The 27,912-nt window shown below is 41.6% G+C and overlaps 1 protein-coding gene across 1 annotated transcript; it reads left to right on the top strand.

Moving 5' to 3' along the window:
* The first annotated feature begins 32 nt into the window (after nt 1-32).
* On the top strand, nt 33-27,731 carry POMT2 (protein O-mannosyltransferase 2). The gene is made up of 21 exons (XM_058806684.1): nt 33-99; nt 673-757; nt 1,544-1,648; nt 2,794-2,902; nt 3,774-3,882; nt 5,313-5,472; nt 7,950-8,056; nt 8,963-9,045; nt 9,983-10,092; nt 12,053-12,119; nt 12,926-12,998; nt 14,413-14,491; nt 15,248-15,399; nt 17,010-17,101; nt 18,203-18,279; nt 19,414-19,485; nt 19,692-19,751; nt 19,929-20,034; nt 21,009-21,149; nt 21,836-21,950; nt 22,497-27,731. The coding sequence occupies exons 2-21, from the start codon at nt 698-700 to the stop codon at nt 22,600-22,602; spliced, it is 1,983 nt and encodes a 660-aa protein (XP_058662667.1). The 5' UTR covers nt 33-99; nt 673-697; the 3' UTR covers nt 22,603-27,731.
* Nucleotides 27,732-27,912: the final 181 nt, after the last annotated feature.

The raw sequence follows: 27,912 nt of genomic DNA, 5'->3' as shown, positions 1-27,912 counted from the left end.
CGCCCCGCCCGCCGCCGCCCGCCCGGCCGCCCTGGCCCTCGTCACCCTCCTCAGCTTCGCCTCCCGCTTCCACCGCCTGCGGGAGCCGCCGCACGTATGGTACGAGCCGGGCGGGGCGTGCGCCTCTCCGGCCGGGCGCTGCCCGGGCCCCGCGGTGCGCATGGGTGCGTGTCCCTTCTGCCGGCCACAGCGGCCGGGACTGCACCCCCGGCAGGTGGGGGACGGCACACGGCAGCGAGGGCCGCAGGGCAGGGCTGCGCTATCCGGCCAGCCCCGGCCGGCCCCCGCGCCCTCCCCGCTGCTCTCGGGCCGTGCTGCAGGAGGGCACCGGGTACCGGGGAGGGCGTCTTGGGGATCTTTGTGCAGCAAGCAGACTTTTAAACCTCGCTAAGGTCAATTTGAAAGCAAAAGGGCAAACCTTTTGGCAAACCTTGGAGGTTTTGCAGTGATAATATAAAACTTAAAAAAAGGACCTTTGCCACAATGGCTGCAGTGCTGTCCATGATTTCCCACTGAGTATAACGCATTGTCTCATATGGAATGTATGACAGTATCCCTCTATACTATAAAAAGCATAAGTAAAAAGATCTTCCTGGATTTTTTTTAAACTCTCTTCAGCATTGTAGGTGATTGGTTATTGTGGTTTGTGTTTTGTTGATGTGTTTTTTCCAGCTGGGATGAAACTCATTTTGGGAAGATGGGAAGTTACTACATTAATCGGACCTTCTTCTTTGATGTCCATCCCCCTTTGGGGAAGGTAAAGTGCTTTTCTGTTGCATGTTTCAGAAGCCACAGGAGTGGGAGTGGGCCAATAAAAGTCTCTGCCTTCTGGCCAAAGGATGTGGTGAACAGCAAAATCCTTCCTAACTGTTGTTGTTGACACCACAGCAATTTGCATTCTGTATCCAGAGCCTCGACTTGCAACTTTTTGTTCTCACAAAAAATGCTTCAGATATAAGAATACCAAACAGTATTGTATGTTGGGTTTTTGAAAGGCTTGACATGAAAAAATCAGTGTGACACTTGGGGGACATATGTAATAGAAGCCTACATTTTAAAGGAAGCAAACAGTTCCTGATAACTTATGAGCAAATGAGATGCCTGCCACAAATGACCCTGAGAGCATTGATTCCTGTTCTGTAAATGAAGTTGTTTTAGCAACAGTGTGTAGTGTGGATGGAGGTGCATCCTCCTGACTTGTCAAAGTTATCTTTCTTTCAGACTGAGTCTCCTGAAACTAAACAGATAGGGATCTATGGGAGACTTAACAGATTCTCTCTGCTCAATTCCACACTTGCTATTTTCCTTGAGCTTGCAGTCAGCCTTATAGTCTGTTGCAAAAAAAAATCTGATTTTGCCTTAAGACGAAGAGCAGTATGGATGTAAATGATTTCTGTAAATAAACTCTTTTTTGGATGATGTGTCTGAATTATTTGTCCTCTGAATCAATGGGCCTTCTATAAAAATTTTACCTGCTGCTGGCCTGGATACTTTTTCCTCCAGTGTGATTTTCCTGACCAGTTTTTTCATGTTTTCTCTTCAGATGCTGATTGGACTTGCTGGCTACATTAGTGGATATGATGGTACATTTCCTTTCCAGAAGCCAGGGGATCGATATGAGCAGCACAACTATGTAGGGATGAGAGGGGTAAGGCTCTGCAGGCTCCTGTCAAGCTGGTTAGCTGTCCTGTGCTTTTCAGTACAGTGTTCCATCATAAGAACAGTTCTCCTCGATCAGGTCAGAGGTCTGTTTAGCCTTGTGCCTTGTCTTTAAGCTCCTTTAAAAGTGTTAGTGGTTCTACTGTGAATAAGTCTTAATGTGTCTCTGAGAGGCCAGGTAAGAAATTAAGGTGAAAATTGAGGGCAGCTCTTCCTGCTAATTAGTGAGACTACACTGCTGCATGGGATGGATACCTTGCCTTGTCTGCAAAGCAAACATTGCTGAGTTTGAGCTTCTCTCACTCCATTGTGCCTGGCTAATCTCCTGGGGAGCCAAGGGTATCAAAAAGCCAGGGTCATCCACTGTCACCTGCACTTTGCCACCACTGGTGACACTAAGCTGAGTATGCTGATGGGGCCTAGGACAGCAGGGCAGAATTCAGAGTTGTATTTGATCTGAAACCCTGGCTCTACTGCTTTTTAGGAAGATGAAGAGCCATATAACTGACAGCACATAAGTCAAAAGGAGAAACAGTGACCAATTGCTACTACCTAGAAAGAAAACTAAAAACTAGGAAGGCATGTTTTCTTAGTTTAGTTTCCAGAAGTTCATGGTTTTACATTTCCCTGAGCCAAAGGTGGGAGAGGTACTAGAAACAGACATTAAAGATAATAAATTCTACTGTGGTCTTGCTTTCTTTTGTTTTGATTTCTTCTCTTTCTCCTCCAACTATCCTTGGTATGATTTGTGTAGGAGAGGGGAATCTGGTCTGCTAAAGATATAAGGTGCAAGTATATTTTGTTCTTAACTTTCATACTCTAGTATCTTGTTAAAAAAGACTGTAATGGATATGTAGTGCACCTACTTGATGCATCCATTTATGAATATCTGGTGTAGTCTAGCAGGAGTGTGACTGGCTGTTGTTACTGACACCACTGCAGAACAGAGTAAGCCTCTGTCCTCTGAGCAGTGTCTTTGTTCAGTTGGCGTTTGTCCAATGTTCTTTGAGACTTGGGTCAGCTGCTGCAACACCTCCTGTTGTTGTAGGCATGGAAGATAAAGGAAAGGAAATGGTGTGAGCTCTTGTCCCACATGGGTGGGGTTATAATTTCTGCTATGATCTTTTCTTGCAGTTTTGTGCATTTCTTGGCTCCTGCCTGGTTCCTTTTGCCTACCTCACAGTGTTGGAACTATCAAAGTCACTGCCCGCGGCCTTACTCACGGCTTTCATCCTTATTTTTGGTAGGTGTTCCTGCTACAGCAAAATTGAGTATCTTAATTGTTCAGATAATTTAATTTCTGCATTAGCACGTGTTACCTAACCAGGGGATATTTGGGTTAATGAGAGACTTTCTCAAAGCAAAGTAATTTCACTTTTTTAAAATGTATATGTGTATGAGGCTTCTTACTTGGTGGTCCCCTTAAGAACTTCACAGTCTTGTATAGTTCATAGGTGTACTTGTGTTATTTGCACAACCACAGAACTGGGTTAGACTGCACCTTATTTTTATAAAGAGGGTGGTCAGGAATGATTTTACCCACCAGTGAAATATTGATGTTTCCTGTATGAATTATAGAGATCTTTAACAGCCCCTGCATTACTTTAGAAGAGTTCACAATAAGAAATTAATAAAGTTCCTTGTTGAATTGAGCCAAGGGGAGAAATTGACCTTGCAAATGAAGTTAACCAAAATAGGAGTTTTGTAAGGACACACAGGTATTGAGAAATGGAGACTTTAAATATCAAAGCCATATTCATTTTTTATAGGTACCATCTGAAAGATGACTTCTCCTCTGGCACTATGGTGATGCCTTAGGTAGATAATTGCTGGCTGTAGTCCTCTGCATCTGAATATGTTATCAGCACTTTCCAAATGGTGTTTCACAGATACTGCTGTACTGCCTTTTGTTCTTATATTTGTTTTTATTTTTGTTTTGTTGGGTTTTTTCCTTTGTTATTCAGGTAAAAGATGAAATGTTATGATCTCCTTCTGTTTCTGAAATTTCCTGCCTTCTTCTTGTCTTGACTACACTGAAGAAGCTGGATTCCCACAATCTAAGTTTCACTTTGGAACTGCAAGTCTTTCTGACATTGCTGTGTGTCTCTTTGCAGATACAGGCTGTATTACATTATCCCAGTATATTCTGCTGGATCCCATTCTAATGTTCTTTCTCATGGGAGCTGTTCTGAGTATGGTGAAATGTAACAGCTGTGCAGACAGGTAAGATAAGGATGATAATTTTGTTAAACTATAGGTATTTAACTTTCACACAGTTAAAGTAATAGCTGCCATTGGTGATGTGTGAGTGTCTGAAATGAGATTATTTCAGGAAATTTGAAGCTGAAAATGACTGTTGGTAGCAGAGAGAAATTTTTACTCTGAGGGTCTGTGTAGTTACAGAGAAAATATTGTGCCTGTAGTACACAAATTTACCTGTGACTGTAAGCACCTTTAAAAGTCCTGCTGTCTGAGGTAAATAGTGTAATTTGTTTGGTTTAGAGCAATGGCTACAAAAACTTAGAGGAAAATATAGCCAGGATGATTCTGAATAAAGTAGTCAAGTTGCTAAGGATATTTGCTATAGACCCATCCAGAAAGGGGGGTGGTTTATAGGTATTGGGATGTGTCAGAGGGCTTCTTTGTGGCTGGGCTGCACAGGGTAGTTTCCTTGAAATGCATACCAAATTCAAAGACATAAAAAGTTGAAATTCTGTGTTATATATGAGCAGTTTTTATTTCATGAAACATTCAAGAACTGATCGTACCCATCTTAGTGTGTCTGCAGTTCGTGTGGCTGAAATGCAGCCTGCAGCATCATGTACAGCTGTCCAAGGCCATCCTTATCTACTGCATATTCCCCAGGAAATGCAAGCACTAAATTACAAGGCAGTGCTTGATCAGCTCTGTGTGCCTTGATGTGAATTTGTTTTTCATATCTTAGAATTAATCCTGTTGTCAAAGTAGTTGATATTCTACAAATTAAAAGCCAACTCTAGCTCTCGTGTTGCTTAGCAGGTCATGGGGATTTTGTCTAGTTGAAATAAAAGTGTCAAGGCATTAGGAATCAGAAGGAAAAAGGTTTTAAATTCTGCTGTCATTTTTTCTCATCTCTTTTCTATGGTTCAGTTTTATGTCAGTTTATAATTTGTTTGCTTTTTGCTGCAGTTTTTGTTTGTGTTTTGGATAGATGTTTTCTGCTAAGGCTTTCTTGCTTTACTACAGTAGGCTGCTCTTTGCCTCTTGTTCTTCCCCGTGTCCCTAAATTTCCGAGAGAAGTAAGTTTGCACTTTATGGAGCAAAGTTCTTGTTTCTGTGTCCAGAACATCCATGTAGTCAGACTTTCTTCACACTAGTATTTTAGCTTGTACCTGCTATCTGTGTTTCCATCCTTGAATGGGAGATCTAGGGTTGCCCCTGGCTTAAGTGTACCTGAAGCCAGTATCAAGGCTTCACAAGCCTCTATCTGAAACCAATATCCTTGTGTGATTCTAAACTAAATGAAAAATTTGTTTTTCCACTTCTTATGGGTTCCTGAGAAGATGGACTGTAATTTTGTGGGGTAACTGATCTGTTACTTATTTTTGTGATCATAGGCTGCCTGTTCATGTAGCCATCATTTTATTTACTGACTCGCTCTACTGGTCCTGCAGGCCATTTTCTGCCTCCTGGTGGTTCTGGCTGAGTCTGACTGGTGTGAGCCTTGCTGGAGCAATGGGGGTAAAATTTGTTGGCCTTTTTGTAGTCCTCTTGGTTGGCTTGAACACAATCTATGACCTATGGGACTTGCTGGGGAACCTCAGCCTGTCACTGGTGAGTTTCAAAGGCTTTTCTTTACTTTAAAGGTTTATTTGTTTTGTTTGCTTGTAATTTTCCTGGTCTTTGACAAGCCTGCAAGTACCCAAACAGAGATACTCTGTCTGCAGCAGAGAGGGGCATCTGATGTGGTGATGAAAAAAGGAAATTAAGGTTATAATGAAAAAATTATTGGCACACTTTTGCAAAAAGCCACATTCCTGAGAGAAACTGTTACCATTCCAGTTGGCTACATTTTCAGTCTAAGCTAAAAATGCTCATTGGGAATGGCTTTACAGTGGCCCAAAGCAAGATGTTGCCCAGCACTGTTACCTGTACTTCCAAGGGGTATGTGCTCCCTGGCAGACAGGTGTGTCTTGCAGCACTTGGTTTGCATAAGCAGCGTGAGCTCAGGCTCTGCTGCCTGAGAGTAAGGGGGCAGAGGCTGCAGAGCAGGAGCATCATGAGTCACAGAAATGCTCTGCAACCTGCAGTATCCATAGCCAGTTGAGAGGATGAAGACAGCCATAGCCTGCTTGATTTCACACACATTTAGTTCTTCTAAGCTTTAAAAAAATTGCTAGTGGGTTTGAGTGTCCTGGTCTAATATATTGCATTTTATGTTTGCCAAGTGTGAAATCTGCCATTTGGAGAAACGCCTTGATGTACCATTTGCTGTCTTGCAACCGGCAGGAAGACAAATTCTTCACTCATATCTTTTAAAAGGTGTTCAGTTCTTCTCTTGTCTCAGCCTCTTTTGAAGCTTGAAAATTCTATTTTTTTCACTTACTGTTTTTGTCTCATTTGTCCTATAAACAGTGGGAGCATGGGAGGGACTTTTTCTATTCCTCCTGTGTGATTTGTTTTCTTTGATTAATGTGAACAATATGGGCTGCAAAGATTCAATGTTCCAACTCCAGAGAAACACTTCTTGAGCAAAGTCAGTTAATTGCATTTGAAACAGAACAAATCCATCATGTCTAAGCTTTGTGCCAGCAGACAGCTGCACAGTGATTTCATTTGTGCTACTGGCAGCAAAGGCAGCAAACCCCCGGGTGTTAGAATATGTAAAGAAATTTACTCCAGAAGGTAGATGCATTCTGAATAGCTGTTTGGCAACCTTGGTGCTTGAGGAGAGGGGGAAAAAAAAGGTGAGGATTAATCTCCTGAAAGCCTGAATAACTTACCTCTGCATTTGTTAGGGAGCTTCTCATGATTATTTATATGCAATTTTTTGGGGACTAAGTTGATTGCTAGAATTCTCAGGTTGTGTTGATCCATTGTTCTGGTTTGCTCACTGCTGTCTTTCACATGCACTTTCTTTTCTTTGACTTTGCATTGAAGTCTTTGAAGTTAAAGAAAACCATTTCATGAAAACTGGAGCATATTGAGGCTTTTCTAAGTAGGGAACTGGAGGGTAGTTCATGTTCCTCTCCACTGCCTATATTTGGTTATGTACCATCAATCACCATTAGTTTCTAAGTGTCCAGTGGTTATTAAGTTCTGCTGAAGTACTTGAACTGAACAGCTCTTTCCTTTGTTGACTTCACTGAGTTTTGCAATGTGCTCAGCTTTTTCCATTCCTTCTGAATTAAGTGGTTCTGTTACTAAAGGATGGAGAATGATCAGCTTAATGATTATATGATAGGTATGTTAAAGAATATGTAGAATAGCAAGTGCATCTGCTTTCATCCACTTTGAAGTTAGTCTGGCCATTTAGCAAACAGTTTTTGCTATTTAATTTTTTTCTTCTTCCACAGCTATTTATTATCCACCCTCTATTTTACATTATTTACTCTACTACCAGCAGTGTCAGTAGGATGTGAAAACGTAATAGCTTCTTTGGCATCTGTTTGCAAAACATATTTTCAATTGGTTGAAATAAAATATTTTGCTTTCATTTTGGGACATCTGAAGAACAGGTTTTGCTGCTGACTTCTCTGTAGTTTCTGGCTGAGCAGCACTAGAAGTTGCAGTGTGAGAGCAAGATGATTTCTGTAAGTGAAGCATATCTAGATCCCCACGATGTTCTGGTTACATTCACATTTGCATAGACTTATTGGGGGAACAAATTTTCATTTTCCCTCTTGCTTAGCTTTGGTAGTTAGTATTTTGGGAGCCATCTCTTTGCTGGGATTTTGGGTCAAGATGTGTACCACTGATAAACTAGTTAAGGTCCTTGCTCTCCAAGTATTTTCAGTGAGGGCTGCCCAACCTCCTTGCCAAAGTTAGAGATGCTCAGCACTTCGGAGCACTAAACTCTCCTATTGCCTATTTTTGTCTTTTTTCCCATGACCCTAAAATTTTGAGGTACCATAGCTCCAGCTTTTGGAGATACACAGCAAGGTCTGCCTCAGCTTTTACCTCTATCTGGGCCTTTCTGAGGTAATTCTACAACCTGGTAAGCTCCAGCCACAGGACTGCTGCTCAGAGTCTTGTGAAATCAGGAGTGAAGTTGTTCCTGCACTGTTTGATGCAGACTGTGTTTGTTACAGGTGATGTTTGGGAAGCATTTACTGGCTCGTGTACTCTGCCTCATCTTCCTCCCGCTTGCCCTCTACACGGCTATGTTTGCTGTTCATTTTACAGTGTTAAATAGAAGGTATTTCACAATGTTTTTTCCAGAAGAATTACTTGGTTTTGCTTTGAATTAAAGGCTATTGGTTATATAGTAGTCCACTTTCAGTGTCAGAAGCACAGCCACAAGCTGTGTCTTTGTTTAATCCCCTTCCCCAACTCTCTGGCCAAGATGACAGTGAAATTGAATTTGAGCTTGAGACTTTCTGAAATGCCAAGCAAGTAACCTAACGAAACTTCCTGTCTTATTTTTTTCCTCTTCTCTTTCTGGGACCTGAAAAATGTCTCAACTCCATTCTTTATCTTTTTGTAATTAAAAAGTCATTGCATTCCTGAAAAATGGCTGTGATTAAAAGAGTCTGAGTGTGCTTGAAGGAAGGGCTTTTTCCTGAATGCTTGCAACCAAGGGATGCTTTTTACAAGGAAAGAGCTAGTAAAATGGCCAAGTAATGTTTTCCATATGCCAGCATTAAAACATGAGGTGAATAAGCATTTCACTGTAGAAAAAGAATAGAAAAATAAATCGGGTAAAGTCTCCTGGTCTTACCACTAACCTCTTAGCAGAAATAACACTACAGGAGTCACAGAGAAAGGCTTTGTTATATCTGTCCTGACAGTGGGTCAGTTTATTTGTTGTAAGCGCACCCCCAAAGACAGTTCTGATGCTTTGTGCAGTGCCAGCATGTACATTTCTGTGACCTCAAGTCCTTGCAGCTCTGGACAATTTCCTGCAAGACTGTCTCTATCTACTGTGATTCCCAACATTAGAGAAGTGTGCCTGTTAAGGGAGCTGCTCCCACTCTTCTTCTTCAGATGCCCAGTCTGGTTATATAATTTTTCTTCTATAAAAACAACTTGGTAATGCATGACAGAGGTATGTATGCTGCTTAGTGAGACCTCTAATTGTCATATTCTTTGCTATCTTTTGTAGTGGTCCTGGGGATGGTTTCTTCAGTTCAGCATTTCAATCTCAGCTGATTGGGAACAATCTTCATAACGTCTCCGTTCCAGAGCGTGAGTGTCCACATGAATAAAGCACTCTGAATGTTGTCAGTGTACATGAGAACTTGAAATGGTGTCCCTGTGACTAAGTGCAGAGCAGTGGGAATTATGCCTTCCATGGTCAAGCTCAGATCCACACTCTTCTTCTGTGCAGTTTTATGAATTGACAGAAAGAAAAAGGCTGAAAATATCACCATGTTCAGTGCATGGTCACTATCTGTTTTTTTCCTGTTCACCTTAGATTTGTGAGTGTTCAATGTGGGATTTGTTTACAAAATATGTGTAAATGGAAACTGTCAACTTTTGTGACACAGCATGCCACTGGTCCAACTTTGTTTTATTCAGAATGCATCTGAATTTAGCAAAAAAGAAGGCTCTGTGGTTGTTCCGTAATCCTCAGGTTGGCTAGGGACTACTGAGCCTTTAAAATGGTTTAGCTTTCTGATTACTTCAGCTTTTTTGTGGCTGTACCCAGCTCCAGAGCTGTCACTGGGGGAATATCAGGTCTGATCTCTCAAGGCCGAGTTGTGTTGGGGGGCTAGGAGGGAAGGTGTCTTAAGCCAGTGTATATCTGCTATCCAGTAGCTGAGCTTGCCTCCCTTCCCTCTTGTCTTGCTGTAGGGGTCAGCAGTGTTATACTCTTAGGGAAAGCTATCTCAAAACTCTCATGTTATTACAAACAAAGGAATGCCTTACCAGGTCTGTTTATGTTAAAACTTAGTGGGAGAGTCTGAAGTGTTTCAGCCAAATGTTACATAACAGTTTCACTGAATCCTGGTTAGGGGTGGGAGATAAGCATGCAATGAGCCCTGTGGAGTAACCTGTCAAACAGGAAACAAAATTCCATCAAAACAATGGGGAGTGTATGCTTAATCCAGCACTGTAGACTAGCTGGGGGAGATACAGGAGAGCTGTCTTATGTCTTTTTTCCTCCCCCTTTCTCATGCAGATTTGGCATATGGGTCAGTGGTGACAATGAAGAACCTTCGGATGGCAGGGGGATACCTGCACTCCCACTGGCACCTCTATCCCGAGGGCGTTGGGGCTCGCCAGCAGCAGGTTGGTGCTCTGGGGTATTGCCTGTGTCTACAACCCTGGGTTACTCCCTTTGTATTTGGCATTAGGGGCCAAACTGGTAGGAGCTGTGTGTTGACTCAGCATCTGTTCCCCACTCAGTCCCACAGCTGTGCACTTGGCTTGAAGAGAGCCTACCACACTGCACCAGAAGAGTGGCTTACAGTAACAAGGCCACCATCCATAAACGGAGTCCAAGAAAACTTCAGAATAGTTTTCCATAATGAAAGTTACCTCAAGGAAGGCTGTAAAACTTTGTTTAAAACAAGTACATTATCTTACAGCTTTTCTGGCTGTATATTAAAAGCAAGGGAATAGAACTGCTTTATATTGTTTTTACTCCAGCCACTGGCCTCTGTGAACTTACATGAATCCCTCTCCTTTTTGCCTTGCTTTCCTCTTCTGTCACCAAAGAATTTGCTCAATAAATGAGATACTGTGCATTTGTAAGCTAATGTAGCCATATGGAAACCATCTGAGCTAAGGGCTTCTCATTAAATGATTAAGCAATAAGTGAAAGTAGAAATCAGAAATCATGTAACTATCTCTAATTAAGAAGTATGAACATTAAGTGGATTTCTTATTTTTGTCCATCATTATCAAGCTTCACAAATCTTTGCTGCTTCTGCACTTTTACCAAGATGTATTTCTGCAGTTTGATTATTGGTGTCTAAAAATTGCTCTGAGATTCTTGAAAGAAAGTTGCCAGAGAAACACAAGTGTTTGGTTTTTAACTCTCTGCTGTCTCTGTGGCTAGGATGAAGTTTTCAGAAGTAAAAACTTTGTCTCAATCTTTTTTCCTGCTGCTTGTCACAATCAGAATTTCTAATACTCTAGCATGACATTAATGTTTATTACAGTGTATGGAGATGCCATGCTAAATTGCCTCAAGCATAGGCAAAATTGGAGTGCAGATCATGCTTTATGACACTATAAGCAGGGAAGGGCAATTTGGAGAGGACACTAATGGGAGTTCCTTGTGGAAAGTGGGAAAGGGTGGAGAGTTCCCTGTCCTGATGGTAGGACAGCAGTAGGGTTCTAGGGTAGTTTCAGGGCTCTGGAGAGGGGAAGAGAATTTAGAGAGGAATTTGGAGGAGATTTGGAGAGGAAAAGTGATTTCTCTGCTTCTACTTTCTCCTCCTCTCCTAATGGCTTGACCCCAAGGTATGAGGTTCTACCTCCAGCTCTCCCTTTTTCCCCATGGTCAGACACTCCTGTGTTCTGCCTCTCACCCACCCCCTGGGCCATCTGCTCCCACCCGAGAGAGAGGCCCAGGTGGGGCACTGGGCTGGGGTTCTACAGAGCAGGGCTTGCTGCTCTCTAAGAGGAGGGTGGGCAAAGGGAGTACAGTTGCACGTGCTCTGGGCAGCAGCAGCCTGGAATGAGATGCTCTCTGTGTCCGTGGTAGCAGTAGGTGCAGCTGCTCTGTGTGAGCTGAGCAGGCTGGCAGGGGTTAGCCGTGTGGCTGTAATGGGTGATCCCTGAATCCTTACCTTGCCTGGATCTTTTGGCAGATGTTGTGGTTGTCACAGTCAGCCTGTTGTCAGCAATCTCTACTGTCTGTAAAGCCAGTGCTGCTTCTGTGTCCTGGTTCAGATAGTGGTCAGTGATTATGCAGGAGCTCTGGTTTGGATATCCTGTTGTTGTAGAAGGAGCCTCTGAAACAGGGTGAGGGGAGGTCAGGCTGTGTTTGGAGGCTCTTGGTGCATGTGAACTGCCATGAAGGGTAGTGCTTCTGAGTGTGGGCTATGCAGTGGCTAAGAGGTGTCATCTGGGTTAAGGAGTGCCCCATAACTGGTTTTCTAGGGGGCACTGTCATAAAGGTAATCTCAGGACTTCTGTGTGGTTGATGCATTCATGTGGGGCTTTGAATTGCTGGTGAATGTGTGACTGCTATCAACAGCTTTTTTCTTGTTATGTAAAATAATGAATCCTGTCATTTCAGGTCACTGCTTACTTACATAAAGATTTGAATAACCTGTGGATCATAAAGAAACATGACTCAGATACAGGTAACAAAAACCAGTTAAGTGCCTTTTATAACTGCTGCTTCTGTTTTTTACATGAATATTCTGAGTTCTTTCCAGGGCAGAGTATCCTTCAAGGATATGAGTAGGAGATGAGGAAGAATGAGGGGAAGCTGTCTCTTGATTTACATTGTGTGTGTGTCTACTGTGCTTTTGGTTCTTCTTCAGATTGTACAGCTGAAGTAAATAAGCTTTTCTTAGCTGAAGGTTGCATTGACAATTTTTCAGCTGTGTAGGGCTGCAAATAACAGCAGAGAGGAAATTTGTCTGAACTGAGTTAATATTTATTGCAATCTGTTATTGTGGCTAAGAGTCTTGGGAAAGCTGGGTCCTGTAACAGTCTGGTACATTGTGTTTGACAGATTTTTGTGGGTGATTGCTTGGGACAAGATAAGAGTACTGAATGTGATTATCTATGGTTTGTGCAGAAAGCTGTTGGTTTAGATCAGGTAGTGTATGTAGCTGAGGCATGCTTGGTCTGGCAGTTTCCTTTTCTTTACTTGATGCATGTGTTTATAAAAATTAACAAGAATTGTCTGAATAGCAAAAAATGTAAATAACGTAGATATATAAGAAAAATTATTATCAGTGTTGCAAGAGTCATTTATAGTTCACATTCTTTGGAGTAGCTCTCAGGATTAGAATTTAGAGCAATGTTTTACATCAGGCTTAGGGTCAACGCAACTTTCTTTGCTTTATTATCTGCTTGAGGCACAAGCATCAGCAAGAAACTTTCTAAGACCCTGGTAAGTTTGTCAGTGCATTGATATGATTAGTTTGTCTTTCTTCAGCAGATCTGTCTGACTCCTCAAGCCCTGTGGAGTTTGTGAGGCATGGAGATATTATTCGTCTGGAACATAAAGAGTAAGGATCGTTTCTGGGATTCAAAGAGATTGTGTGATTGAACAGAACTGGTGGGAGACTTGTCCTGCTAGAGACTGTGGTTAGACAAGCACAAGCAGGCCGTGTGACAGAGGTATCTGTATATCTGAGTTTCCAGTGTGAGGTCTGTAGAGTTTTTCTTCTTAAAAACATCATTTGTGTTTTGAAAAGTGTATATTAAATGAGAAACTTTAGAGAGAACCACTCAACTTTATTAGAACTACCTGCCTAAGCAGCAGGGAGATTTCTTCAGTTGTGTGAGGTGCAATAATCAGGGTAATTCTTCCAGAGAAGCAATTTCAAAACCCTCATTCTGTTGCCTGTCTCCATGCTGGATTTTCTAGACAAAAGAATATAGAGGTTTTTTTCAGTGTACTGCAAGTATCCTGTCTCTATGTTCATAGGAGGTACCCACCTGCTGAAGTTCTCAACAGCACTGAGATCATAGCAGTTAAACACTTTGAATGGAAGTGGAAGCTGATCCCTTCCCTTTCTGCAGGGAATAGCTAAGAGGAAGCAGGGTAACCGTAGTGACTTGATATTTAGTCTTTATCTAGTGTAATGTTAGCTTTGATCTCTTAACACAACCTCTAACTCCTGTGCCAGGAAATCATGTTGTACTGTATTCAGTATGGTGTATGCACAAACCATTGCTTAGGCTTCCAAAACGATTGTAAGACTTATTTTTTTAAATTTTGAATTTAGGAGTTTACTATCAAATATGTGGTAATGAGGATGATAACATCTTGATTAGGCAAAATGGGTTAAGGGCTGCTGAGGTCCCTGGCACGGCAGTGAATCGGTGGTGCTGGGGAAGGATCCGGCAGGCGGCACGTGGGGCTGGACTGTGGCACATCCCATGGGACAGCAGTGTCCCTGCAGCTGGGCAGCAGCAGCAGCACAATGGGTACTGTCCACAGCATTTTTGGCAAGGACTGACAGGCTGTGGCCAGGTTTCTCTGCTTGCCTCAGCTGGCAGACCCTGCCAGCGTGGGAGGCTCACAGGTCTGCACTGTGCTGGTCCTAAGTGGTGGCTACTGATTTCCACCTAAATGGTACAATCTTTCCCTGCAAAAGCAAAACTGATAATCACAAAAGGTCAGGATCTTGCTTTTCTTCTTTCCAATCTCTTTTCCTTTTAGTGATGGTAATCGTATTTTGAGGGTTGGATTTATTTATGCCGTCATCCTTTTTCGTCACTGCCCAGTGTGGCATAAGCTCAGAGTCATGTGCTGGAAAGTGACAGTTCCACTCCATCCCGTTAAGGCTGCATCCTGCTGTGCCCTCAGCTGGAATTCAGTGGTTAGAGTACTGGCAGATCTCTGAATGGCTCAAACCAATGTTTTTATCACAAATTGACAAGGGTTCAAAGGTTTGACTTTTAATTTCATTTCAGAACTTCTAGAAATCTGCACAGTCACCAGCATGAGGCTCCCCTGACAAGGAAGCATTTTCAGGTCACTGGCTATGGAATAGTAAGTGAAGGGAAGACAAAGCAAAAGCTTCTTTTGGGAAGAGTTCATATCATGCCAAGGGAATTTATTGTTGCTTTTTTTAGTTTGTTAGCCAGGATGATAGATGGACATCTGCCATCCTCAAGGAAAAAACTGATGTAGTATGAAATGCCTTCTCTCATATTTAAGGTCTATTTAATGTGAACACAGATAAAAAAATAATTTAAACTTTTACTGTCAGTCTAGCTTTGGCAGCATTCAACTCCAGAAATGACAAACTGAGCAACCTTGAAGTTGCTCTGACAAGTATTATTTTATGTATTTGGCCTTGTCACATAGACAAGAGTTTTTTTGACAGAATGATGACAGAATTTCGAATCACAAAGATGGAATATGCTTTGAGGGCTGAATTTCTAAATGCAGAGATCTGTTGCCTAAACCCCTTTTGTGTAGCAGCCAAGTTGCCCCTGTTTATGCTGTAACTCTGAGCTACAGTCAAGAATGAATTGAAAGCAAACAAAATTAAAGTTGGCAAGATAGAGATGTGTTTGTGAGTAGTTGCTTATGTCTAGAATGGTGTCTTCCTGATGGGGAATCTCTTCTGTGAAGTGTGAGTGAGGCTGGTCTGGGTGAGTTTTTTTGGCTTTGCACCCAGTGGAGTTTCAGAATTTCCTATTTGCAGTGCTTCAGTTCTGTGTGTCTTCTAGTTTGGGCATTGTTTCGTTTCTGCTTTCTATTTTTGTAATTATTTTTCTCGAATGGCATGTTTGCTGATAGAATGGAACAGGAGACTCCAATGACTTCTGGAGGATTGAGGTGGTGGGCAGAAGGACTGGGCAGCTCATCAAAGTCCTACGCAGCCAGGTCCGGCTAACCCACGTGGCCACAGGCTGTGTATTGGGATCTTCTGGAAAGACTCTGCCAAAATGGTAAATATCCACCCTCTGCAGGCCTTTGAGATGCCATGTTCCTTTACTCAATGGTACTTTTAGACTAAGCAATAAGTACCTTTCTTCCATTTCTATAAGAGAATAAAAATGTAAGTAGCAGGTATAGGAGTATGGCCAGAGGGGAAAATCTGGGTTAGGATTATGCAGTCTGTTACAGTGAAGGTATGCAGCTCTGAAAAATAATATCCCTTACTAAGAGATCCAAAAGTGGTATGGACATAGATCTTGTCCTCTGGTAAGGCCAGGAGGGGATGATAGCTGTGTTATTTAGCATTCTATTTATCCTTGGGGTTTGCAAAAAGCACTGGAAACTGGGGCAGTTAATGCTGTTCTGTACCACAATCTTGAAAATTGCTTTCTGTTGGTATTAATCTTGTGATTAGAAGATCTTTGCTATTTTTGCATGCAGTATCTAAAGCAAGGCAGTGGTTACAAACTGCTATTAGCAGGTGTTGGCGTTTTATATGTCCTTGAATTATGCATCTTCATCATTCAGATGAGGTGTATGCAGAGACATCCAGGCTGATGGAAGCAAGCTGCCCTCTCTGTAAAGCTGCACCATGGGGGATGCTGACATGGATCCTGAGGCAGAGGTGTGCACTCATGTTGCTGCTGTTTTGAGAGCTGCCTCCCTAGGTTTCCCTAGGAAACACTAGGTTGTGGTAAAACCAGATTCTAAAGAATCCTATGGATGCTGAATCACAGAGCAGGCAACTGCCTGGCCAGGAGTGCAAATGCCAGTTAGACATCACCATAAAGCTGGGCTCATGGACACATAATGGGTTCAGTTAACAAAAAAGGCAACCTCCATCAAGAGCATTCAGAAAACATTGTAGATTGGATTTCTTCTTTTTTTTCCCCCACTAACAGTTTGCTATGTGAATGGAAGTTATTGTCACAAAATGTTCATGATAGTAACAGCTGAGGGCAAAAAAATACTTGTTAACTGCAAATAAAGATGGTTAGACTACATTTTATATTTTTATAAAAATGAATTTACTAAATTAATGAAATTTTAAAATTTCATTAATTAAGTAATGGATTACTTAATTAATGAAATTTGCTAAGTAGTGATTGACAGAAAATTCCCTATTCATCTGTCATATTTCTGTCAGATTTGATGCACTTTCTCCCAAAGTCTTTGATGTGACCTGCTAGACATAGGGTGACAGACTAAAGAACAGTTATTAGTATCCTCTAAGGTAGTTGTTTTGTTTCTGTATTGCAGTTCTTGTAGATATGGATTGACTTAAATTCACGATGGTGATTTTCTTTGGAGGCACTGTAAGCGTTGATATGGACATAGATTCTTTCTTGTTGGCAAGGTGCATAATTTTCAAAAACCCACATATCCACCTAGGGCTTTTTAGGTGAGAAAGTGAGAAATGTGGTTCAACTTTTCCGTAGAATTTTGGTGTCAGCTGCCTTGCAGATCTGTTTTGGTTTCTACATGGTTCCTATAGCATGTAAGAATGCAACTGCTGAAGCATTATGGAGAAATATAAAGCTAAATGGGCAAAAACTAAACACAAAATGGAAATATTGAGTGTTCCTGTGGGGTGGTGGTGAACTGCTCTGCTGATCCTCAGGGGCTGGGAACAAGTAGAAGTGACCTGCACACCATACCTGAAGGAGACACCCAATTCCCTCTGGAACTTTGAAGATCATATTAACCCTAAATGTAAGTAATTGATTTCCTTTTTGATAGAGAGTGCATCTTGGCTTACTGTTTAAAAGAAGGGATGAGCTATCAGATAGCAGTAACTGGCATTCTGCATTTGAAATGTATGTGTTCTTTCCCAGCCAAAGTGCAAACTTGCTGAACTTGAGTGTGTGCAGGGATGCAGAGCCCTTTTCTATTTCACTGTTTCTACTGGAAGCTGGTGGTAATGCTTGAAGTGTAGTGGAAATATAAAGACTTTCTTAAAGATTTTGAGATTTTAATGTGTTACAGAAGTGTGAAGCACTCCAATACAGGCTGTTATTTCTAACATTGTTTATTTGGGAATTGTTGTCATTGATATGAGTATGTCATATATATTTCAATGATTTTTAAAAAAAGCTTAGATCCAGTCTGTTCTGGTGTATTTTTTCCTTCTCCTGCTGGGGGTGTGCTAAATGATGGCTTCGTAGTACCATCAAGAAATTAATAGTGTGTGACAGAGATCTGAGTTTGCCAGTAATGGCAGGTGGGCCTTGCAGGCTTATCCAGAAGTTATGCTTGTTTCACAGGCTCATCTGGCTTGGGCTGTTCAACACAATCTTCATCCCATGAATTTCTGGTGACTTGGGCTGAGTTCTGAGTTATTAGAACACTTACTGTTCTTCCTCCTGTGAGAGCAACTGTGTGCAAACCAAAGGAGAGAAATCCTGGGCTGTTGACTTGGTAGAATTTCTTCTGTTGTAATGCATTTTATATTCCCATACTTATGGCTCATTTACAGATAAACAGCAACCTATGAAGCCTGTGTCTCTTAATAGCAGCCAGAAATACAAATCTATTTATTTCATGTTCTTCTATATATTTCTGTTGCTCCTGGAAGTAAAGGAGGAAATTTAGAAGTACAACAGTAGTAAAGTTCACTGGGGGATACTTCTGACTGCAAGCCACTGTGTTTAGAGTATGAATGAATTGCATAGAGAATTAAAAGAGGTTCTGGAAGCAGATTTGTTGTAGGAGGAGAGAGTTTAGTTTATTATGAAAAAGGTAAATAAAAAGAAAGCATACAAACTTATAATCTATTTTTCTCCTTTTTTTTTTTTTTTTTTTCTTTTTTTTTAGTGCCCAATATCAGCCTGGATGTTTTGAAGCCTTCTTTTGCAGAAATTCTGCTAGAATCCCACATGGTTATGATCCGGGTATGATATAACTGATTCTAGATTATCATTTTCTTCCTCCTCTCTCTTGCATTCAAAAACAAACAGCACTTTCAGAGAGATCTGGGTGATGGCTGCATGCTAGGGCAGAATTTGCATGCCCAAGCAACCTACTTGAATTTATACTTAGAATAAAGGATGATCTTGGAGCTAAATCTTCCAAGTCCAAGTTTGGAAGCCCTGTGCTTAGTGCCTGGCTCTCCTGTTGGTGTGATCTAGCTACAGCCTAGTTATGTAATGTTTTCCCTACCTTCCTGTAAGGCTTTAAAGGAAATTTAGTGTTTGTAAGGGAGGAGGATATTACTGTGGTCAAAATAAGGAATATCAGCTAAACAGACACTTAAAAAACTAGTAAGTGTTTGGATTGAAAATGGAAAACTTCTGATTTTTTTCAAGTTCATCAAGAAGCTGTGATTTCTGGTTTCCTTTTTATCTCTGAATATATACTTTTTCTAAAAAGCGGATTTAATATTTGCAAGGTGGACAGCTCTTGTAGTCTTTTCCTATGCTTGCTCTTTGTACTCTTGGCCACAGCCCTTCTACCTCCAGCTCCTCAATGAGAATGAAGAAGGAGAAGTTAATATTTTGAGAAAGGAGTCTAGGGTTTTCTTTGCTATTGTTTGTGAAGCTCTTCTCAGATTTTAAAGAGGAAAAAGTAGTCAAGCACGTTATTGTTAGTACTTGTAAAGTGTTTTTGTTAAGTGTTTCCATGGCAATCAGTGATAATGCTGTCTCAGGTAAGGAAGCACCTGCATGAGTTTCCATGGAAATAATCTTTGAGGCTTTTTTTATGTAGTGGAGAGAAACCTGTCATAGCAGTCGCTTAATGAAAAAAGGTCTTGCTTATGCAACATGTATCCTTAGTGACAGAAAGCTGGAGAAATGAAAGAATACTGCTTCTTTTGCTACCCAAAACCCATTTTCACTTGCATAATAGTAGTAGAACATTCAGAGTCCTAATTGTGACCATTGTGGATGATGATGTGTTTATGTAGGTCAAAAAGGAACTTTCACTCAGGAAGGGTATTGATGTATGTTTTTGTACACAGACATTTCTGGGTAGACATTGCAGCATACCTGCCTGCTCATTTAAATTTTATGTTCATTTATCTGTAGGGAAACAGTGGCCTCAAACCAAAGGACAATGAAGTCACATCCAAACCTTGGCACTGGCCCATCAATTACCAGGTATATTCATCAATCCATATTCCTTTCTATTTTCAAGTGCTTTTGCAGTGCCTTTTGAAGCACACCACCTTGTAATTGCATTGAAGATGTTGTCAGCTTTCTTTTGGAGCACCTGAGATGGGAATTTGTCTCACCTTAGATGCTGTGCAGAATACAAACTGGACTGATGAATATCCCTGTTTTTCTCCCTTCTGATCTCTCCTCAGGGACTGCGTTTTTCTGGTGTCAATGAGACAGATTATCGGGTTTATTTGCTTGGAAACCCGGTAAGTTGGAGTGAGAGGTTCCAAGCCAATGTCTTTAACAAACTTTAGCTTAGTCTTTCTTCTGCCAGTTCTCTTCCTTCTCTTTTGGACTGTCTCTCTAATTGTACTCTTTATGTTTGCATGTCATGTGCACACACCCAGCATAAAGTCCCAAATCTTTCTTTTTCTCCTGTGTAGGTGATTTGGTGGCTGAATCTGGTCACTATTGGGTTATATCTTCTGATAACAGTTGCCACTGCAGTGGCACTGAAGAGAGGTGTCCAACTGACATCTGAACTCAAAGGTGAGGTCAGTCTTCCTTTTCATAGATGCCTTTTGCAGGAACCTTAAAAGTGTGTGGATGGCAAGACTTGGTGTGTCAAGGGTGGGAAACCATTGAGCTTGGATTATCAAGCAGTGTCCACAGGGAAAAGCATGGGAAATCATAGCTGTAGTTTAATAGTGAACACCACAGATCTGCTACAACAATAGTGCATGGCTATCTACATTGGCTACAAGGGATACAGGCCAATTAATCAATACCCTGCTGTCAAGCTCTGCATGTGCTCGGTAGTTTGCACAGTGTCTTAAGACAAGAAATGTTTTCTGATATTTATGCAAAGCAAATGACAAATACAAGAGATAATAATGATCCTTTATTATGTCCATTGCCAAGGTTTTGAAGCTTTTCACAAGCCCTAATTAGTCATACTTTCATCATTCCTGTTTAAATCAAGGGTTGCTTCATTTTTTAGATCTCCTTATGGGAAGTCAGTTCTAAAATGTGATGGGAAACCACTCAATTATACAATAAGTTATTGGCTAAGCTGTATACAGACACCAGAGCTCTTTGTCCCTTCCCCAGGCTCTGAAAGCTAGGCACCACTTCTTTCCAGGAAGGGCTGACAAAGTGGTCATCCGGATGGCTCTCATTGCAGAGACAATGAAAATCTTCAGAAACCAGAATCAACTGATTGGTCTGATGCACAGATGGAGAAACTGCATGTTTGGTCTTTAAATTTAGAGCATGGCCAACCTCCTGCCATGCCTTGAGCCTTAGGACTTTGTATATCTTTTCTGGCAGCTGTTCTCCTGAAGAGTGCTTGTATGTTTATGAAGAATGCAGCTAGGATGTTGCAGAGGCTTGAAGCAATTCCAGACCAATTCATGGCTTCCTGAAAAGATCATTCCTGTTGAGTTTACTTAGTGGTTTAAGGTTTGCAAATGGGAACTGTAGCTGAGTTTTTCTCTGCTGAGGTGTGTTTATTTGTGTTCCAGAACTGTCCAGAGTGGTGCTACGTGCTGGAGGGCAGATCGCACTGGGCTGGCTCCTTCATTACCTCCCTTTTTTTATGATGGGACGAGTTCTCTACTTCCACCACTACTTTCCTGCCATGCTTTTTTCCAGCATGTTGACAGGTAAATACTAGAGTCTTGGAGAAGACAAGGTAGGGAAAAAGGTGATACTCTGTTAAACTGAATGCTTTTCAGCCTAAAAGGTTTATTATTTTTATAGGCTTTGTTTGCTTGTGTGAAGTGCTTGAAAGCATTGACTTACTCAAAACTTTTTTCACAAAGCAGCTTGCGGTGCAAATTTTTTGTTTGTCTGTTTGGTTTTGGTTTTTTGGTGGTGGTTGGTTGGTTTTCTGTTTAAAAATTTTTTTGTTAATTTTGTTAAAAAGTCAACCTGAAGAGGCAGTCATGTCTAGTGCTTACGGCATTTAAATTTAGAGATGGGATTCCTGGTCTCTGCTATTTCACTGTTCTTATATATTCTTGTATATAAGTTACTTCCCTCTTTGTTTGCTGCCAACACCATTCTGTCATGTCTGTTTATAATTTGGCTTTGGTCATTTTTCCTGTGAATTTATACCAACTTCATTAGCATCTGGCACCCAGATCTCTTTTGCATTTATTCAAATGGAAAGGTAGGGCAAAAAGAACCTTTCTGATACAAAACAATTAACCTTCTGTGGTTCAGAAGGTTACCAAGGTAAATGAATTCAAAAGTTGACATGGTCTTTTGGTGTTAACAGAGTTTTGTCAGCCTAGTCTGTGAACACAGCACCTCTGTTCTTCTGATTTCTACCTCTTCCTTCTCCTAGGAATCACCTGGGATGCACTACTGAAGTTCTGTGCTGGGTTCTTGTCACCCAGCACTACAGCAAGAAAGGTATATGGAGGTGGATTCCTGGCTCTGGTTCTGCTCATCCTGTACAGGTGAGTACAGCTGAACTTTTCATGAATGGAGTGTGTGACAATTGCCATCTCAATAGAAACTTTGCTGCCTGTTAATTATCCTTAGCATTTGTTCCCTTTTTCCTTCTCTGCTGATTTGTTAGACATCCTCAAGCCTAATCCTAAACCTTCAAATTTGTTTAGATTCAGCATCTGTGTCCCTGTAATGCATTATAGAGCATCTTTCCATTGCAGGGAATCTGTCTTTTGTTGCAGCACACAGTGTGAGTACTCTGTTCTCCTCCAAACCTCCCAATCAGTGGTTTGTGGTTCTATTCCCAACGATGGTGACATATTCCTCAAATACAGGCAAATTGTTCATTATTGTAGCTTTTTTCAGATTCTAAGAGAAAATACCACGTGATAAAACTATGTGCTAGGTATATATTGGATTCAGCAGAGATTAGAAGGTTCCCAGTAAAACTTAGAGCAGTCCAAAGACAAAGGTCCCATAGGCGGGAATTTCTTGAGACGGAAAACTGTGCTGTGTTTGATTTCTTTCTTTCTGCATTTGGTATCTTTCCACAGCTTCTACCTCTTCCATCCCCTCTCCTATGGGATGATAGGACCCATGGCCTCCCACCCGAGCAGCCCCATGGCAGGGCTCCGGTGGATGGACTCCTGGGAATTCTAGAGCAAAGGAAGCTTGGGAACATGGATCACAAACATGGGATCTGCTGCATGCCAGGCTGATTCTGGTGCTTTGAGGACGTGACTGTAAAAGGCCTCTCTGGAGGACTCTGGGTATCGTAACCCTGTTGCTTTGGCATTTGTTTGCACTGCCTGCATTGGAAGATGCAGAGGATGACAAGGTCCCCTTAAATTAAAAGACTCATGTCCTGAATCCTTAGGTTGTATTAATGGACAGCTGGCTGCCTGAATGCCAGTTCCTTGAAGCAGTATGTGTCAATCCAACAGCAGTGGCATTCCAGCAGCCAGACCAGTACAAGTTGGAGGCTGTCTGCAGTTGCATGTGCACTCTGTGCATATGTGTGTCTTCCTTCTTGTCATCTAAGCACCACTACAGTTTGAAGCACTATAGGACTTCTAGCAAGATTAACAACCTTTCTTATGATAAGGTTTTTGAAAGCTTACTGTAAGTACCTGGGGACTTCATTCTACCTGCCTTGGCTGTCTAAAGGTTTGTTTGTTCTGACCCTGGATTTTTAAAATTTGACTGAAATTTGTCTGTTTGAAATCTCCTGAGCCATTGTGCCTTGCCTGTCTCCCAGGCCCATTGCAGAGATGGAAATTGTTTATTTCTATGTACTGCCTTTCTCTCTGGTCACCTTTAATCAGTTCTACAACTCATCTAGCAGGCCTGTTTTCAGGGCCAGACTGTTCCAGCTCAGCTCTTTGTAGCTTCTTTCAGTTCTGTCTGAAGGTGCCAAGGAAATTACAGTAGAAATGACAGGTGGTTTATTTTGAGTCCCAGTATGCTGTGGAGACCAGCATGAGGATGTACTGGAGACTGTAATGATCGCTTGGAAACCTTACAGACAGCTGTCATTCAGCTTTTGTTCCCAGCTATTTCAGTGCCAGTGCCTGTGCTTTCAGGGGAAGGCTGCATCTCAATGCATGTGGCATCTGCAAAACGGGCTGCTGGTGCCAAAGTATCTGCTCAGTGTTCCCAAATTGAACACGTTCCTTCTCTAGACTGCTGAACATCAAATTACAAGGAAATTTGAGGCCAGGCAAAAATTCTTTGTCTGTGAAGTGTCAAGAGCCATTGAATGTAAAATCCACCCCTTCCAAGAAAGTGGAATTTGATTTATCAGGTGCCTTTGTCCTGTGTTAGGTCTATTTCTGTCTGTGTTTCTTTTATTCCATTTCCTACTCTTCATCCAATGTCAATTTCTTTTTACAGTTCAAGTTGCTACCTTGTAGTATCCAATGTGAATGACACTTAGATCACAGCTGTATTCCTGTCTCAGGAAATAATTGAAAAACTCTTTTATGTATGTTTCAATGAACTCATGCCTTTCATTTCAGAGTTCTTGCTTTGCTTCACAGCCTTGCATCAAAATTACAGGTAGAGGGAGAGTAAGAGGTAGGTGTGTCTGCTGTTAAAAGTGGACTGTGCATTTATTTCTCTTACCAAATCTGGGATTCCAATCCATTTCCTACCACATGGATGGCCTGCATTAGCACAGTTGTTCTGTGTGGGGGACTAGAGTCCAGTCAGACTTGCTTTGGGATCTCTCTAGTAGAGATCCACAGCATTGTTCAGCAAGGCAGCTGCTTTGTAAGGCTCTGGCTTGGTGTGTCACATTACTCCTAGAGATACTAGCTCAGGTAGGATGGACCTGTGCTTTTGATTCTCAAGGTTTTGAGTTGATCACCTGCTACTTATACATGGTGGGAAGCCATTGCAATAATTAGCTCCTGGGTTTGATGATTTTTTTCCACTTGTTATTGCAGGAAGTGCTCCTACCTGCATGAGCCAGGAATTCACAGAGGTGATATATAGGCAAGAAGGATGTGGGAGAAGGCTGCAGACTTCTTCAGAGCCTGCCAGATGTGACAGCAGCAGCAAATTGTTAACTGTTGGCAATGTGGAAGGCAGACAGCACAGTGCTGCCTTGTAACAATGTGATCCACCAATCTCTTGGTGAGATTATTGACTTAATACATTGCTGTCCTCAATATGAGCTTTCCCTAAGGGAATCCCATTGTCATGGGGAGGATTTGCCAGAAGAGCTGGCAAAAGCTATGATTTAAAGTGCATTTTTTTCCAGCACATACAATTACACACTTCCCCTTAGCATTAGCAACAAAAAAAAACCCAAAAATCTAAGAAGCTTGTGTTTTGGAATTACTGTTTGTAACACCTTTATTCATCATATTAAACCTTGGGAGTGCAAAAATTGAGTCAATAACCTTGGTTTCTTCAGTTATTATTAAGGGGTCAGTTTTGTAGGAGTTGCCTGAGGAAGATGAACTAGTCTGTTTCTTGGCTAGGATTCTTCCATCCTTTATTAGTAATAATCTTTTGGATGTGGATTGGCAGCTGAGTGCTGAAGGTGGCAAATTTAGTGCTCTCATCCCACTTTCCTATGCACAAATCCAGCTTCTCTTTCAACACAGACAAAAGGTTTATTTTTCTTCAGGATTGTCACTTCAGAAATTTTCTTGAGAGCATTTGATTGACATTGAGACTGTTTCTTAGGTCTTGTGTGCTGGTAAGTGGTTGGAGGCATACAGTGAAGAAAAATCTAGCTATTCCACAAGAGGGAGCAAGTTCCAGCAGAATTTTTATTTTTGATCTGGAGTTTAAAGGATGGAAAGGTCTACATTGAAGACTAGAGGGCAGACATTTCCTCTGCACTCTCTGGACTCCAAGGGTTGGGTTTTCAAGTAAGTGTACATTGATGTAGCTCTGTCTTCATTCAGGAGAAAAATTACTCCCATTGGAATTTGACCTTCAGTATTTGCTTCTTAAAACAAAATCTGTCAGGCCATTACTGAAACATAATAGTAACTGATATTTTATGAGGTCAGTAAAATACAATAATTTGGACTCCCTTCCTGACTCTGTCTTGAAATGTCTAAGTGGTACAGACATGAGGCAGTGGGTGCAAGGCACTCTTTGTTTTTGGGATGGAATTTGGGCTGCTTTGGCTCAGTTTTACCCATTGTGCTTGTGGAATGATTTCAGGTTCTTTTTGAGAGCTGCTCATTAGTCCTCTTCTCCAGTCACATGGAAATAGCTAATGGTGCTTTCTGGGGCCAGAGGTGCTGTGCTCTGGAGCAGCTGCTCTCTTTGAACCCTGCTTGACAGGGCTCGTTTTATCACTGACAAAGTATTTCATCAAACTGTATCCATGGATTCAAATCACAAAAAGCCGCAGGCTGCCACGTTCCCTGCTTCAAATTCTTTTTTGTATGTAAACTCTATTTTCAGCTCTTCAGTCTCTGAAGGATAGATAGAGGGGCTCTGGGCTCATCTAGCTTTATCCTAGGCAATCCATCCATCTTAAAAGGTTTCTGCTAATAGTTGCTTCAGGACATCAATAGGCACACATCTATTCCAGCAGCAGGGCCTGGCCTATTTCCAGGAACTGGACCACTCATGCTATGAGACACAGATGTGACTGTGAGGAGGATTTGAATGGAGATTTCTGTGCCAAGGTTGCCCTTGGTCCAGGTGGAGGACTCTGTGTCACCCCTGTTTACCACCATTGTTTGCAGCCCTGGGAGCCACCACCACTCTTTATTCTGCACAGGGTTTTCTTTTTGCATCTTGATTGGAAAGGCTGATTGCTGCACAAAGGGCATTGACAGAATATACTTTTTTATATCTTCCTTCTTCCTTCTGGTTCTTGAGGAATGCCCAAAGTACAGGACATGTCTTTGCTTCCCCTAATTTTTGGGCTTTGCATCCATTTCATACAGGTGCCTGGACAAGGGGTAGGACAGGACATCTTCCTCTCAGACCTGTCATGTGTTCTGAGAGGAAAACCAGAACCTTGTTAGGGAAAGGTAAACAAATGTGTTATGTGATAGTTCCCTCCTGTCCCTCCTGAATCCTTCAGAGATTGTTTTTAAGGGGCTTGAGAGCAAACCAGCTGCTATTGTGGAAACACAAGGCATTTACCTGAAATTCTGCATTGCCACTCTTAGCAGCTTCCCTTCCATGCTGTGACTGAGTAACCCTCTGGGCTGGCACCGTGTGCACAAGCACTGATTCCTCCTCTCAGGATCCTGCTGGCAATGTGAAAACCTCCTTAGCAGTGCCCTGTGTCTCTGCCAGCTGGGGAATGGAGGTAAGATATTTATTTTTCTCCTTTACAGCAAGTGACCCCATGACCCCACACATGGGCAAATGTGTCATAAAGCAAAAATGTGGGGACTGTTAGAACAACATAAGGCTCTTCCCTGCTGGGAAAGGAAGGCTGAGGGTAAGAACACCCCCCCTCATAGCATACTTTCTTTGGGACAGGGCTGTTGGCTGCAAGCAGTCAGAACTGAAAATTCTCTGTCTTCTTTAAAGTACTAAGACCTTAGTTGTGTGGTTGGTTGCAAGTAGCTTCACTTTTTGTAAACTTTTTTATGCTCTTTACTTGAATGTCAAGGGCTATGGTTAACACAAATAATATCTGTGGCTATCACATGCTAGCATAGATAGCACTCCTGCTGAATTTGTAATTGATTCTAAAACTTTGCCAGGTGAGCTTACTGTGTTTTACAAGAGACAAGGTTCAGAGCCATCCTTGAAGAGCTTGCTTCTGGCTAAGCAAGAGTTTGGAGCAGCAGTGAGAGGGGTTCTTTGGTAATTCTGTTCTGTATCCTGAACCTTTCTTACTAATGCGGGGGGATGTGTGTGCATCTGTCTGAACTGAACTCTTTTAACTACAATGGTGCAATTACTGTACCATATGGTGTGGATGGGAGAATGTTCCCTTGAGCTATAAATGCGTTTTGTACAGGTGATAATGGAAAATGAGGTAGAATTTGGAATTTAATTTTATAATAAATATCTCTTTGAAGCAATCTCTTTGTGTCCAGATTTTGGGGTGGGTTTTTCCCCCCTTTCATTTATTCCTCACGAAGTAACAATATGAACTTTAAATGGGCCCATTGGAGAATTTAATCTAGGATAGTGATGATGTACAACAGCTTTTAGCACACAAGTATTGCTGGACTGCAATTCTAGGAGATCAGATTTTACTGCAATCCAAGCAATGTATTGGTAAGCACAACAGGAAGGGAAACATACATTTGGACAAGAATAAAGTACTGTCTGTCGAAGCAGGTTTACACTTTGGAGTTGTTTTCTAATACACCATCACTGACTGTGCTCTAGGCCATGTAATGCATGCTCTGGAAGTAGAAAGTTTGTGCTTTATAGAATGGGTGTAAGTCTGACAAGCATTATAATTGTTGTAAATTGCTTTTCCATTTTTATCCTTCTTGCAGTCATTGCTTTTTCTCTATATTGCGT

Source organism: Ammospiza caudacuta, chromosome 6 (assembly GCF_027887145.1).
Source record: "Ammospiza caudacuta isolate bAmmCau1 chromosome 6, bAmmCau1.pri, whole genome shotgun sequence".
Taxonomy (NCBI): domain Eukaryota; kingdom Metazoa; phylum Chordata; class Aves; order Passeriformes; family Passerellidae; genus Ammospiza; species Ammospiza caudacuta.
Note: the sequence above shows the minus strand (reverse complement) of the source record. Positions and strands in the feature narration are given on the sequence as shown.

What these genes read in the sequence shown, in the direction of transcription:
- POMT2 (XM_058806684.1), top strand. Translation starts at nt 698, where the DNA reads ATGGGAAGTTACTACATTAATCGGACCTTCTTCTTTGATGTCCATCCC. An exon ending in GGCTTTCATCCTTATTTTTG is followed by an intron (nt 2,903 to 3,773) that starts GTAGGTGTTCCT and finishes GTCTCTTTGCAG; the next exon opens with ATACAGGCTGTATTACATTA. An exon ending in GAAACATGACTCAGATACAG is followed by an intron (nt 12,120 to 12,925) that starts GTAACAAAAACC and finishes GTCTTTCTTCAG; the next exon opens with CAGATCTGTCTGACTCCTCA.